Here is a 15,564-nt window from a genome sequence, read left to right on the forward strand (position 1 = left end):
TTCAAGTGTTTGATTTGTTCATAATTGTAAAAGGAAATGGGCAAGGGAACATACATTTGTAAACAAAGAACATCCAGTGTGGTAAAATAACTGGTGTGGGGGAAAAGTTTAACTACATTAATTTTCCTCTGTCTCAATTTAAACATAAGGCACAAAGCAGTGTATTTGGTTGAAATTCCATTGTACAGAATATATCACCTTTTGCACTTATGTAACAATTTAGAAATCAGGTCTATATGAAGAAGACTAAATATGAAACATAACAGAAAGCACAGCAGTAGTCGTCCAATTCACCAAAAAAAGGATGATTTTATTTATTTATTTAAGATGCTGGGTTAGTGTGGAGAGTTGTGACAAGAAGAAATATGATTTATCTCAATTAGATGATGATAGCATGGTGGTACAGGGGTTAATACCGTCACCTCACAGTGAGAAAGTCCTGGTCTCGTTTTGATTCCAACCTGGGGTTTTGCCGTGTGGAATTTGTGATTCTAAATTGACCTTGGCAACCTGTCAAGGGTGTACTATAACTCTCGCCCTGTGACACCTGAGATAGGATCCAGCCCCAACCCTAAATGGACAGATGGCGTGGTGCAGAGTGCCCTCTGGTGAACAAACTATACAACAACCCTCATGGTAGAAAAGAGTTCTTCCCATCTTTTTTTTTGAATTCTCATTTATTCAAAACAGTTTTAAGCATTAACGTACTTCTTTCTTTTAATGGAAGAACAAATCAGATGCCCAAGATGTTTAATTTGCATATTACATCTTTATTAAACAATGCCTAAAACCCCAGCATCAAGATTTAATCAGCGCTACAACAGCAAAGCTCTATCATGCCCTAAAAAACAGCCAACAGGTTTGTTTTGCCCCTCAACTATTATTGCATTAGTTCCACATAGACAAGGGAATAATCCAGAGTGGAATATCTCTGTCAAGAAAGGCTCATATGAAAACATTTCATACACAATGCTACTGGTAGAGGGAGTAGAGGAAGGTGTATCCTTATGTATTAAACACAGTGCATCACTTAAGATGTACTTCGTCGGATACACGTGACTGGGCTATTTATTATTAACACTGGGTTGTTTTTGTTTTTTCCTTTTGCATTTAAATAATATTAACAAGAACAGAAATCCAAACATTAAATATACTGAATATTTTAAGAATAACTTAGAGAGCTGGATTTGTTGTTGTCTTTTGGAAATCTCCATAACCTCGACAGCTGTACAGACAATAAGAACGTAGAGAAATTGGTGCAAAAGGTACAATATACTGTTTAGCTGGGTCATTTTTAAACAAAGCTGCTACAATCAGGTAAGAAATTAAAAAAATAAAATAAAAGGCTTAAAGAAATAGTTCAACATTTTAGGAAATTGTGTTTCATTTGGATTTTTGCTGAGAAAAATCAATACAAGTCATATCTGTACAGTTAACATGAATTTGTCAGGAACTGCTTAGTTTAGCATAGCAGAAAGGCTGGAAACAAGGGAAACAGTAGCCTGGCTATAAAAATAAATTTTAAAAAAATATACCACAAAGATATTTTAGAGTGTAATTTTGGGGAAATGAGCAAACAAAACAAAACAAAAAATCACAATAACTATGAAACAGAAAAGAAACAACATGTACCTAGTTAGTTAGTTACAGCTAAGTAGAGATTTTATAAGAGAAATATGGCACCATGCCAAACACCCCAAAACAAAACAAGATAGCAGACTTGATTCTAGAAGAACTTTTAGTTTGTTTTGTGCAAGTTTTAAGCTTCAGTAATGTGTACAGGACACAGGACAACTTACAAGGGGAATGAATTCATCCTTCTAAAAGCTAGGAGGCTAAAATTGCTAGTCAAGCTTGGCTGTGGTGCCTGTCTCTATAATGGATTTCATGGTTTCATGAGTACAAGCTACCTCATATATCACATACTTTAATGTATTTAAATAGTTTGAGTTTATTAGGCTTGGTAAAATTGGTGAAGAAAAGTAATGAATAATTTTTTTTTAATGTCTTAAAAAAAAAAAAAGAGCTAGCTAAGCTTAGCCACTCACTGAATTGAATTAAATGAGCTTTAGTCTAAATTAAATGACAGCATTTCAATTTATTTAATTCATGATTAACTTGTTACGGTTGAAAAAGCTGAATTAGACCACATGTTATTTAGGTACAAATGTTTGCAAGGTTGAGTCAACACAATATATAACATGCCAGTCTGTGGGCTTGACCTTTGGAAGCAGCCACAGGTCATACATGGTTTCTCTCACTTTCAGTCTTTGCATGAAACTAGGCTAGTCTTCTTGAACTCTCAACTAGACAATAAGTAAGAGCTAGGGTGACCAGATGCCCTCTGCATGTGGGACTGCACTGCAATTTCATTCCTTGTCCTCCTGTCCCACATCTTGAGACAATGCCCCACATTTTGACTGGTTCACACTTTTCTAAAGTATGGCTTTGATCAAGCACACGTTTATTATAGTCAACTGAAGCTTAGCCCATCAGTTCAAGTTACCAAAACATAACAAGCTTTGCAGCAGTATATTTTGAGTAATTGACATGTCTTTTTTTAAATTTATTTTTCAGTTTCACACAGGAGAAAATATGGTGTGAGGTGGCACAGTATGCATTTGTGTATCCCAACTGTCTTAAATTTGCGCTAGTAAGAAGGGCAGCTACCGTTTCCTTTTATTCTTCTTGTATTTACAAGAGAGCAAGAAAGCCAGAAAAGTTGCTTTCAGATATCTTGGACTGCCTCCCTGCATTATCCTGTCCTACTTTGTCCCACATAAACACTGTTTGTCACACTTTTTTTTCTGAGATCTGGTAACACTGTGTCTTTAAACACAGGCCCCGATGGATCCCCCCGACTAAAACCATAATTAAAACTACACAAAATAAAAATAAATGAAAACCAAATAAAGTATAAGTCTGAACTACTACTACAAACGATGGGTAAGCAGATCATGTGTACACCATTTTAAAACCACTGCATCAGTGCGATGAAAAGCATCAGTGGCAGCTTGAGTACGTTTAAACTCATCCAACTGGAACTGAACTCTATCATCATTTTCACACACTTGCAGAATAACCCACAACAAACAACGAACTATGCTGTTAATTAACTACTTGTATTTGTACCACAGAGTTCTGTTGTTACTGATAAACTGCTCAAGAACATAAGTGCGTCAGACTGTGGGACTGGGTGACATGTTTGTTCATTACCATAAACACAAATGCATGATCTAATCCTGTGCTGTCCTCACTAGAACACCAAATGTGGATCAAGCTGCCAATTAACAGTGTGTAACCAAGCCTGATTGTGTTTCTGTTGTTTAACTTGTTGAGCTTTACCCATTTATAACACACTACACTGTTAGGAAGGGGTCAGCTGTTATCGAGTTGGCTTTTTGTTGTCCACTGATTTGTATAAGCACTGTTCATTATGGATATATATGCAACAACAGCAAATCTGTTGGCAATTGAGCTAATAAATTTGGAACATCTAAGAAGAAAAGCCATGCAGTTGTTGTGAGACTGTTTTATATGTGTACGTAAATAGAAACTAATGGAGTTCACAGTCAAAAACTGCTTGTGTGTATTTTTTAAAATACATTCATTTTCCCATTTTACTGTGGGTTCAATAAGACTATGATGTCTGTATGTTGAAACAGGAATCTACTGATACTGGAACTGAATCACAGTTTATATTTACCAAAAATCGTGAAGATTTGGCACATAAACAAACTCTTTCATTGGTACCTGTACTGCACCTTGTTCATTACAAGAGCACACACCCTTCTGGCTGGTTTTCAACTTTAGTTTCACCAGTAAAGCAAATTTAAACTATTCTCCATCCAGATGTGTGTTTAAGCGATCATTCAGAAGCAAATACTCTAATAATGCTAACAGTGGTGTTATATTACAGTAATAAGCAGATTTGACCTCCCCTGGCCCCTGGGCTCTTCAAACCATGACACAACTTCTCTATAATTGACAGTAATGACAGATTTGATAGTCCAAAAATTCAAAATGATATTTCAGCTAGGAGTTTAATTTTAAGGCAACGGGTGTAATCTGTCTGATAAAACCTTTATGAATAAAACTGAGAATTTGCATTTTAGCCTAACCATCAACATTTTCTCTCCCCTCTTAAATTAATGCAACTGCAAGTAGTTGCATTAATTTGGATTTAAGCTCAGGTGTCCGCTCTCAAAAAAGGTGATCAGATTGACATTTTGCATAGACAGGAGAGTTTGATCAATCTTCCCATTAAGTCTCAGCAAAAACTAAAAAAAAAATACAACATAATTCCCAAAATGTCACAGTATTTCTTTTGAAACAATATTTGGATTTGTAACAGCAAGCAAATAAATATATTTACAAAGTGCAGCACCACAGACAGTGTCGTCATCAGTGGGAGAAGTTATAATTAAGTGAAACTAAACAGATGAGATAATCGTGTGTGCCAATTGAGGTTAGAGAGAGACACCGAAACTATTACTTGCATGAGCGAATCATCTCTTCGAGTCACACAGAATATTCTGTAGGTTTTCCCAGATACTTTTCGTTTTAATTTTTAAAATTTACCACATACTAACTCTTTGTATATGGCATGTTTAATATTATAAAATACAATCTATGCTAAAAAATAAACATTCATAACAGTAATTTCCATATTCTAATGTAATCTTTTCCATGATCAACACAAAGTATTTCATCCAGTGTCAAAACATGTGATCTTTTTTGGTAACCAAAACCCTGAAATGCCAAATAAACCGTGAATGTGATAAACTATTCTACCCCACTGAACAATGAGTGTGAGGTCCGATTGCTGAAAATAGATGCCCCTTGAATAGAATACATATCTAAAAAGAGTTTGTAATTTGCATCTCATAGTTTCTGCTGATTCAAAAAGGGGAGCAAATACAAGTATTGCCAAGTATCTACGTACTAATTAAAAAAGCTGTATAAAAATGCAGAGCATCAACTACTACCTGCATGCTGTAGAAGCACTACTCTATAGGTAATACAAAATGTACAAAACAAATGTGCTGCAAAACAAAAGAATGTTTCTGAAACACGCATAAATAAAAAGTACAGATAACATCTGACAAGGCAGATGGACCTTAGTTGAAATGTGATATGAACCCAATCAGCCCCCATGACCTGGACCCATAAATGTCTACTAAACCCTCACACACCCCAGCTTCCTCATTATTGAAACAAACAAAAAAAATAGTACACATTCTGTTTCTAAGGCCTTTTGTACACTAGCTAATGAAAAAACAAGTCTTACTGTACGTTTCCCTTTACTTTTTCTCTGGACCTCTTAATCAATATTTAAGCCAGGGGTGAGCAGCGATGGAAGCTTTGCTGCGGTCTCCATAGTCATAAAGCAGCTCCTCGCCATCGTCAATATTTCGAGAGGCGATGAGAATGAGGTGAGGGACACCGTTGATGTCGTGGAGTTTGGTTTGGCAGTTCCCATTTTTACTGTGATTTATCAACCTACCCATTCGACCAGTCTCTTTTGTAGCATCCACACTGTTGGCAGAAACACATACATTTACATTGGTGTTCGTATTAGAGGTTGTTTAATATACATGGTAAATGGCCTGTATTTATATAGCGCTTTACTAGTCCCTAAGGACCCCAAAGCGCTTTACATATCCAGTCATCCACCCATTCACACACACACTGGTGATGGCAGCTACATTGTAGCCACAGCCACAGCGCACTGACAGAGGCGAGGCTGCCGGACACTGGTGCCACCGGGCCCTCTGACCACCCCCAGTAGGCAACGGGTGAAGTGTCTTGCCCAAGGACACAACGACCGAGACTGTCCAAGCCGGGGCTCGAACCGGCAACCTTCCGATTACAAGGCGAACTCCCAACTCTTGAGCCACAATCGTCCCACATACACAATATGTTCGCAAGACAGCATTTACATTTTCACATTAAATACTGAATTGTTTTCAGTGACCATATTAACTGCTATGCTAATGTTTCATTTTCATTAAAAGAATAAAACAAAAAAATTGAAATTAATAATTTGTCCTATCAAACTGGTGGCTTTGGTTTCATAACTTAATATAACACAAATTCCAAAATGTCCAATGAGTGTTCATAGAATCCCAGAGAAGTCTTTTCTTCCTACCAGTATGTTTTGCAGAGGTACTGGAAGTAGTACATGTAGCAGCCGGTTGCTGGATTTTGAGCATATTCGGCTTCTCTCTTTTTAGCATCGGTGATCTGTAGCAGGTCTCCGTGGTATTCCACCACATAATCGCCTTTCTGGAAACACCGAGTGGCAAACACCGCTCTCCCTTTTCCTTCTATGTATTGCACCTACAAAAACAGTACAAGAGGCTTTCTGTGATGACACAGCTTGGCAAAGTAAAGGTTCTTCAGTAAACATATGAACAATGTACAATTTGAATTTGGTCACTCTGAGCCTTTTTGCGGGCTTCATATTCAAATTAATTCTTAAAATAAGACATTTTTGTATGAGAACATGACTGAGTAAAATGTAAGGATTTTTTTAAAGGTCTACAGTAAATCCTCATTTACAATGACAATAAGATTTTTCCTTCAGATGAAGAAAGAAGAAACAAAGAAAATTCAACGTACCTCCATTCCTTCCTCTATTCCACTTGTGATGAGATCGTCTATGAGCTTCTTTTCTTCGCACTGGTAACAAAATGGAACATGAAACAGGCCAGACCAGATTTCTCTTCATACACAGAGTCATGCAGCGGGGGTAATAGTTATTTAACCCCCAGATCTCTCGCAGTGCTTGCGAACAAGGGTTTCTCTATCAAGTGCCAACTCATCTTTTGCTTGGGGATCAAATACTTTCATTCCATAACAAATCAATGGAAATCAATTTTTTTTTTTATGTTTTTGATAAATATTAAGTCTCTCTCCATTAAAACAAAACCACCATAAAAATTAGAAACTGTTCATTTTGTAGGTGAGCAAACTTATAATTTAAGCAGGGCTCAGATAACTATTACCCCCACGGTACATCCACATTATTAATAAAAAGTATATTTCCCTCAAACACAGTCAGAGCACCACACAAGTGCAAACATAAAGACAATGTTTTTGGCAATACTAAACATGCTATGAGAGTATATGTTAGGACAAAGCTTTTGTCATGAGCATTCTTAAAGATACAGCTAAGGTCAAAACTCCACCTTTGAACTTTATCTACTCTTAGAAAATCTGCACTTGTGGAAACTGTCCACCAGAATTTTCCATTCGAGAAAATTTTTACTTAGCAGTGACACTTTCATCAGTCTGAGAACCAATCAGTTAAGGTCTTCTGACTCCAACTTCCTGTTCTGCTTGACAGTTATTGTTCACAAATTTTGATCAACCGAAAAAACAAGAACTAACAAACACACACAAAAAGGCTATATCATCATAATGTATCCAGCCATAGCCTACAAATACAGGTACACTATAAACTAAAAGCAGATTCTAGTATGTTGCATCTTACCTACAGGTACTAAACACTCATATTCAGATATGCTTTTGTAGAGAATATCTTCTAATGGTGATTTGTATACATTTAAAAACATTTTTTATATCAGCTATTTTCAGCCCTTACTCTGATATTCAGTGACACCACAAACAATTCAGACCTGCTCTTGTGTCAAAGTGTGGAGTGGGGGTGGGAGTTGCACATAATTGTCACAAAGACAAAACAGGTTTTGGCTGAGGGCAAACACTTTAATAAGACCCATACTTTTCCCACTTCTCCAAATAAAACCACTTCAATATCGAATAATATGAACACCTATGCCTAACTACCTATAACATATGTTGTAGTACATTATGAAATAGACTTTTTTCTTACCTTGAGCTCCGTTTTACTTTTTCTTGAACTTCGTCTTACTGGATAGAAGTCAGTAACTTTCCGGTTTTGGGAATTTTCCCCTCCTGCCCTATAGTAAATAAAACACATTGCAACATCAACAACTATTATACCCATTCAGCCTAATGATAGGCTATTACAGCACTGCACCATTTATTACCAAGAGGCATTTGAACTCCTTCATGGATAGGTGCCATATTCATTCAGGCCAAAAAGGGAAAAAAGTTTTCTTTGGATTTAGAGGACCAAGGATCAAACTACTGACCTTCCAACTGAAAAGCCTTCCCCTAACCACATTTAGACACTCGGTGGTGATGGTTTAACTTGTTATTATATAATATAATATTATAGTATAATATTATACTATTAAACACTAGTCTATTAATCAAGATTAGCCAGAAGAAAGTCTGTTTAATCAAATTAAGCCCATCTAGCCAAACAGAAATTTGGCTGTCAGTGAAAAACTACAGTCAACAGACATTCAGTTTATTAATGGATCACTTGGCTTTTGAGATCAAATCTGACCTTGAGCCAACATTCTTCTAACTAAGGTTAGCCAAGTCCTTGTAGGCTCTTCAACTGTAATGTCTAGGATTTTCTGTAGCAAAATTTCCCTTGAGTGGATAAGACTGGCTCGTTCATCCAAGCTACCAGGGCTGATTTAGTAATTTAACTGTCAATTTTTACATTTCTTCATCAACCAACATTACCAGACTAAAACTTACCACATATATTCTAAGTAACTAAGTCACAGCTAGTTGGCTTACCACTAGTCAAGAAAGCACTGGAAGATTTAGACCAAATATTTTAAAAGTCTAACATTATGTCCAAGTTAGTCACCAAAAACACATATAATACATTATGCAAAAGAGTTCAGACTATAACTATATTCCTTATATAGTGTCCATGTGTGTAGCTCTTGTGTGTTAACGTGTTTACAAGAAAATGTAGTAATTAAGATATAAATTCACTTACAAAGGTGCTCCAAAACCTAATCAGACCACCTTATCCATACATGGTATCTGGGGTATGAACATGACATTTATACTATGTATGGTTCCTGTATACAAAAGGCAGCATGAGGGCACACTCTTCTGCATGTACCATGAGGAAAGGTCGTAAAAATGCACCAGTAATCAACACATACATTCTTCGAGTGGATTTCTTTCCTATGACCTTGACCCGGGCTCCCCTCCTCTGGAGGCCATGGAGAGCGCCGCCATTATTGGCATGTAGGGGAGTATGAGTTAAGCCATTGCTGAGGGGAAGGGAGAGTTCAGGATGAGAACAAAGGTAGGCTTCGGTGCAGTGGAGCTGCAGAGGTGATGGCTGTTCATCAGACCAGCAGGGTGAACACTGGCTGTAGCTGTTCTCCATCTCTGTGAAAGCTGCCTTTGGGTCTTTCGTTGGAGTGCTGATGGTATTCATTGTCTTTCCTGAGAGTGAATGGAGAGAAACATCATCCTTAAGATTCAGACAAATCTTGTGCTTCTAGTTTCTCTCACTGGAAATTCTTACATGATATATATATTAACAGGGATTCAGTTACTGTCCCATGGACTGTTCAACCAGCTCTCCTCTGCTAGCGATCAAACTGAAGAACTGGAGTAAACATACTCACCTTCTCCTGGCTTCTGGACATCATTCTGCAAGGACAAAACTGGAGAGCACTTTCCTTCCTGTGTCAACCTGATGGTGGGCTTTTCATCTTGAACTGATGATATGGAGTTGGTGCAGCTTAAGAGGGCGAATGAATGGCTGTTGCATACAGTGTCCTGTGAAAGGAGAGAAAGCTTGATCACTCTCTAGATAATTTGTTGATAAGATGTAGCTTGTTTTCTTCTGTAGGAATGAAGCTGAAATGATGCAATCAACAGGAAGGGATAAGATCAACAGCCACTTTTACTTTGTCACGGTGAAAACAGTCAGATTGGGGTGTGTTTTGTGGTAATTCTATTAAACTACTTCACTTGAAAATCTAGAGCTTGATTTGCATATTAAATGTAAATGAAATGTCTAAACACTAGAATACACACAGGAAAGACAATATTATAATCATTATAATAAAATATCAAGATGGGTGCCAAATGATAGATAGTTTTCTAAAAGAAATGTATTCATTTAATATTTAGAGAGAACTCTCATAGGTCTGACCCAAATCACAAACAGGTGTGAAACCCAAAAGATATGACCCACATGACTTTCATCCTAAATAAACCCTTCAGTGAACCTTGTACCCTCAGGACAGAAGCATTGTCATCCTGGAAATTAGCATTCTTATCAGGGCAGAATGTTTCAACATAGGACGAAGGTGATCACTCACAGTAACTTTGTGCTCATTTAGAGCAGGGGTCTCAAACTTAAATGAGCTGTGGGTCACTGCTGGTACTGTCATCTCATTCGAGGGCCACATTAGTGTTCAGAGTAGTACAAAAACAAACAAACAAGAAAACACCCACAAATATTTCCGAAAATTTAGTGTTTTGTTAGTTTTTTAAAGAAATTTCCAATATTGTATAACAAGACAAAACTGCAGAAGTCAACGCATTTTTTCATTACTCTTAACTGAAGCCTTTCATTGAACTACCAAATAAACAAATTGGTGCTCTCTTTCTGGTGAGACACTTGAGTGATCTTATCCTCTGTCGAGAAGAAGTGTAGCTAAACAAATCCATCATAAATGGCCCCAAAGCATGACACGCGCAGCGGATCGCCTCGTTGTAGAGGTAGGAGGTTCAGCTTTTCCTTTAATTTGTCACACACATTTATTTACATATGCGTGTAATTATTTTTCTATATTCATTGATTCCTTAATAGCTCTCCTCAATCTTATCATTTCATTCAGTACAAAACAGTCGCTACTTTCCACCAGTGTTGTGGGTGGGGCCTGGAAAAGGGGACCACGCTGGATCCACACCCACCTACACTCCCCAGTCAGCCCCTTTAAATCCAGAGTCAAGGCACAGATAGGCCTCCTGACTCATTATCTCCCGATCACATCCATTCAAACCAAACCACGGAACTGATTTTAATCTATAAACCCCGCTCAAAAATAGAAATACAAATGCACGTATTTCGATCTCTTCTAACATCAGAAAATGCTGCCGTGTCCTCGGCTGCCTGACACATGCATGTAGCTTTCAGTAGCCAAAACAAGCACTCCCCAACAAAACAGCACCTCTGTAGCGAGTCTAACGACACTAACTTACAGAAAAAAATGCTACCCAACTGGGCTACAAGTATTAACTAAACACATTTCCACCGACAAGCACCTTAGTCTCAAGAGTTATCCCACTTTAGCTAGCTCTCCGTATTTAACCACAGTTAGGCTCGACGGCGATGACCAAACAAGCAAACTTACCCCGTTCATGTCCGACTTGTTTTCGTTGCTCCTCGCTCGGCACTCTCCTCTCGATTAGAGAAAAACACGAACAGAAAATCCAGTAAAAGGCTAACCTCGCCCTGCTCCTACAAGGGAAAGATGTCCCTTCACGTCGGCCGCTTCCACGGTGACTGCGTGCCCTTCTGTTGCATTTAAACCTACAGCAGCTCAGCCAATACAGCCTCCACAGCTCCGCTCCGCCATCTTCCTGTCTGCTTGTAAATGAAGGAGAGGTGTGGAGGAGCTCCGGCGCCCCCTGCAGGTCCACAGCGACAGTACAATTATTGTGTGTTTTGTCTTTACGTTTTCTCTGGTTTTATTAGCCAAAATTTCGATACCTTTAGTGTCTGCCGCGCAAAACAAACCAACACTTCCAGGCTTCCATGTTGTCTTATTTTTTAAAATTAACTGGTATTTTAACGCAGTAAGCCTGTGTAGGTACTGTATTATCAACACTCAGAGGGCACCAGTGCAGACTGTAAGTTTGTAAATGGATTTGTGTTTCAATAGTGGCCTTCTACCCAGTTGAACACTCAAAGCACTTTCTACTGTAGGGTAATTTATCTATGCCTAATTGCTTTCTAACATTCACACATACACACACTCTGATGGTTGAGTACCTTGCCCAAGTATGGCTCAGTCTGGGGACTGGAGGCCTCTGCCCTTTTAATTGGTAGACTACCACTCTTTTGAGCAAGTCTTCCATAAACAAAGCTAAAGCTATATTAAAGAGGACCTCTTAGTTAATTAATTAATAAGTTCTTGGTTATAAATTATGTCTGTTATTATTAATCTCTGGTTACCCCCCCCCCCTCATCTTTTGTCCCGTTTCCCTCCACTACACAATATAATGAACCTTAAGGCAACTGTTGTTGTGATTTGGTGGTATATAAAACTGAACTGAACTGAATTAGATTCAATATTCATAACACATATCATAACTGTTACAGTAGCAGATGGTCATACTAAACATGGGCAAAGTTTCAGATTCTCAGATCAGTATGTGTACAGCTATTGTAATCCAAAGACAGTTTTTCTTTTCAGATTTATTTTCTGTTCTTTAATTTTTATTATGCCAAAGTATGATATCCATAATATGGTGAGTTCACTGTTGAGGCAAAGGAGCCACACCCACTTGCTTTTCAGAGCATCTGTTTGAGAGTGGGAGAAGAAAATTGGCTTAAAATTTAGAAAACTCAAATGTCCCGTTTATACCAGATAATGAACTGAGGTGTATCACAAAGGCCCAGTATAAGAAAAATACAGATTATTTGTAACTGTGAATCAAAGCAACAGTAGAGTCTAAGAGTAAAGCTATAGCGTTAGAAATAGGCAAGATTTAATTTCTGCTTCAAAATCTTTCATGTACAGCTTAGTACAAAGTACCAAAAGTAAATGTCAGTCATCATGTGCGCATATATCAATTAATAAGAAAAAAAATAATAATAAAATGTACATTCACTGTACATTTTAATATCATTTATTTCTTTATTGAGTATCTGTGTTTACTAAAATCAGTTTAGGTCTACTTGCTAAACATTAAAAAAAATTACAGGACAAGGGGCAAAAGATTGAAATTAAAACTATGTGCTATTTCTTAGCTTAGCGGAAATCTCACTTAACTGTCACATTTTTAAAATACTCACACTTACAATTGCCTCTGTGCAAAGGGTTTTATAATACAATTCAGTACAATACATAAAGCCACTGTTTTTTCATAACTGAATAACACTACATGGCTTCTGTGTTGATATCTGTCATAAGGTATGTGGATACCAGTAGAGTGAAAAATCCCCAAAATATTGCCAAAGCTGTAACATATCATAATGATTGTATAGACACCAAATCTGACTCTTTACACTGATATAATGAAGATAAAAACAGTAGCTTTATAAACAACAGCACTCAGAGAGTGCAGGGCCCCCTGATGGACAAGGGCTATGCTAAAGCTTTGATGTTTTATGCTGTTTGTATTACTGCTGACGCCAGCCTGCTTTTGCTACAATATGATTACATCAGACTGTTATGGCGTCATTGTGATGTTGTAAGCTGTCACAGTGAAAAAAATAAAAACTGTGTTGTACAGCTCTCTCCATGACCATTCATAAAATATATTCAATTCAATTCAATTTTATTTATATAGCGCCAAATCACAACAAAAGTCGCCTCAAGGCGCTTCATATATTCATATATTACTCAAAATTGTTTCTTCAGACAAACAGACAGCCGTACAGTACTCTCTCCCAGAACCATCTTGCTTTGAGGTTACAGTATCAACCATTGCAGCACCATGCTGTAATGACTCAAAGAGTTGAATCTGGTTCATAATTTATGATAGGAAAGGGAATCTGTTGTTTACTCACTCTATATGTTTACATTAACTAAAGAAACCAGAAAATTTAGTTGTTTATAGAGAAAACATGAGTGCATTGCATGCTTCCTCAAGCTCGGGTCCTCTGCCAGAGGCCTGGGAGTTTGAAGGTATTGCACAGCATCTTAGGTGTTCCTAGGACTTCACTCTTCTGAGCAGAGGCCTCTGATGTTGTGCCTGGAATCTACTGGAGCCACTCTTGAAGATTTGGGTTTATATTGTTTCCTCTGTATCAGTGTAGGGTCTTTACCTTACAATAAAAAGCGCCTTGAGGTAACTGTTTTTGTGATTTGGCGCTTTTCATGCTCCTGTTACCACTGGGGAGACTTTGGACTTAATCTTTCACATCTGCTCCACTTGTTTCTTCAGGCCTCGGTTCCTCTTTTCTTCTATTTTCTTGTGCTCCTACATTTTATGTTGATGTCCACTGAGATTGCCACTCTATCACAACAGTCTTCTGCTCTGTACAGTTCTCAAAAACCCTTAGCTGTGTGTTCCCACTTGTGTCTAGTGTATGTTGTCCAAGCTTGCATCTTACATCCTGGTACTATGTGCTGGACTGTTTCTTGGGGACCTTTGATTATAGTCTGCAACTTGGGTCCTGTTGGCTGTGATAGACTCCTGCCTCTGTGGATCTGGTGCTTAAGGCCTGTTCTGGTGCTGCTATTATCAGAGCCTCTGTGTTGCTCTTTAGGCCACAGCCTTTTTTGTATTTTCTTCCACTGGTAATATTTCCTAATGTCAGCCACTTCCTCTGTTTGTGAATGGTACAATGATATGTCTTCCATGATAGTTCCTCCATCTCATCCAGCTACCTAAGACATTTTCGTAATAGCTCATCTCTGGGTCCATATTCCTGATGTATTTGTGGATGCTCCATAATTCTCAAGGCAGTTGGCTGTAGCTGACCTTTAATTTTCATCATGATTCCCAATTGCCTGTAGGATACCCTGGTATTTGTAGCTGGTACCATTAGTGTGTATTCTGGCAATTCTTATCTAGTCCAAGTGACATCCTGATGTCCACAATAGAGATCCTGGTGAAGTGGATCAGTGAGTCGATGTCTTGCTTGCTTCTTGTGTACATCTTCAAATCATCCATGTACAGGAGGTAACTAGTAGTCACTCCACTCTTAAATCTATCAAATCCACACTTACTAAAGAGCTGGCTTCGGGGGTTGAAGCGTATTCAGAACAACGGCAGGGACAGGGCATCACCTTGTTATATTCTGCACTTGATGACAACTTGTGCAACTGCCCTGGAGTTGCCCTTAACCCTTTCATGCATGAAGTATGACAACCTCAATCAGGATTTTTTTCTTAAGAATTTGTATTCATCTTTAGGGATGAATAAAATAATAAAAATAATAAAATAAAATAATAATAAAATACTTTAAAAACAAAATCCTGATTGATTGTCATAATTCATGCATGACAGGGTTAAATAACAATAATTACAATGAAACACGTCATACATCTATAGTAACATTAAACGACCAGTGGGTGGCAGGGTATGGAGTGAGACATCAGTGTCCAATATAGTGGTTTATGTGCAAGTATACCATCAACACTGACGGAAATACAAGAAAACAGCCTTTGAATAGCTGTCCATTTGTTTGAATAGCTGTCCATTTGTTTGAATAACTGTCCATTTGTTGAACAACATAATTATATCCACTGTTGCCCAAATTTTTAAAGCTGCTTTGTTCCACTATAAGGTGTAATACCACCTGCTATGTCTACTTTGCTAATTCTGTTTATTCCAGCTTCTTTTATACTCAAAGTACTGAACTATAGAACATTTTCTTTCATGGTTCTCATGAAACATATGGCTGTTCATCTGTTCCAGTTAGTATTTCATTTAGTCCTAAATCCATATTTCCTGTTTTATGTTTCGGCCTGTAATATGTACTCTCGCTGATTTTGGATTGATGTC

General features: G+C 37.8%; 1 protein-coding gene across 2 annotated transcripts; it reads right to left on the reverse strand.

The window, feature by feature from the left end:
* Positions 1–749: 749 nt before the first annotated feature.
* kmt5aa (lysine methyltransferase 5Aa) lies at positions 750–11,526 on the reverse strand. 2 transcript variants are annotated; one of them, XM_026173078.1, is made up of 7 exons: positions 11,238–11,526; positions 9,498–9,651; positions 9,024–9,312; positions 7,859–7,946; positions 6,625–6,684; positions 6,152–6,342; positions 750–5,538 (listed from the first exon to the last, which is right to left on the reverse strand). In XM_026173078.1, the coding sequence occupies exons 1-7, from the start codon at positions 11,244–11,246 to the stop codon at positions 5,328–5,330; spliced, it is 1,002 nt and encodes a 333-aa protein (XP_026028863.1). In that variant the 5' UTR covers positions 11,247–11,526; the 3' UTR covers positions 750–5,327. The 2 variants fall into 2 exon arrangements, with proteins under 2 accessions (XP_026028863.1, XP_026028862.1); XM_026173077.1 differs by lacking the exon at positions 11,238–11,526 and adding an exon at positions 10,200–10,346.
* Positions 11,527–15,564: the final 4,038 nt, after the last annotated feature.

The sequence above is a fragment of the Astatotilapia calliptera genome, chromosome 7 (genome assembly GCF_900246225.1).
Source record: "Astatotilapia calliptera chromosome 7, fAstCal1.2, whole genome shotgun sequence".
NCBI lineage: Eukaryota > Metazoa > Chordata > Actinopteri > Cichliformes > Cichlidae > Astatotilapia > Astatotilapia calliptera.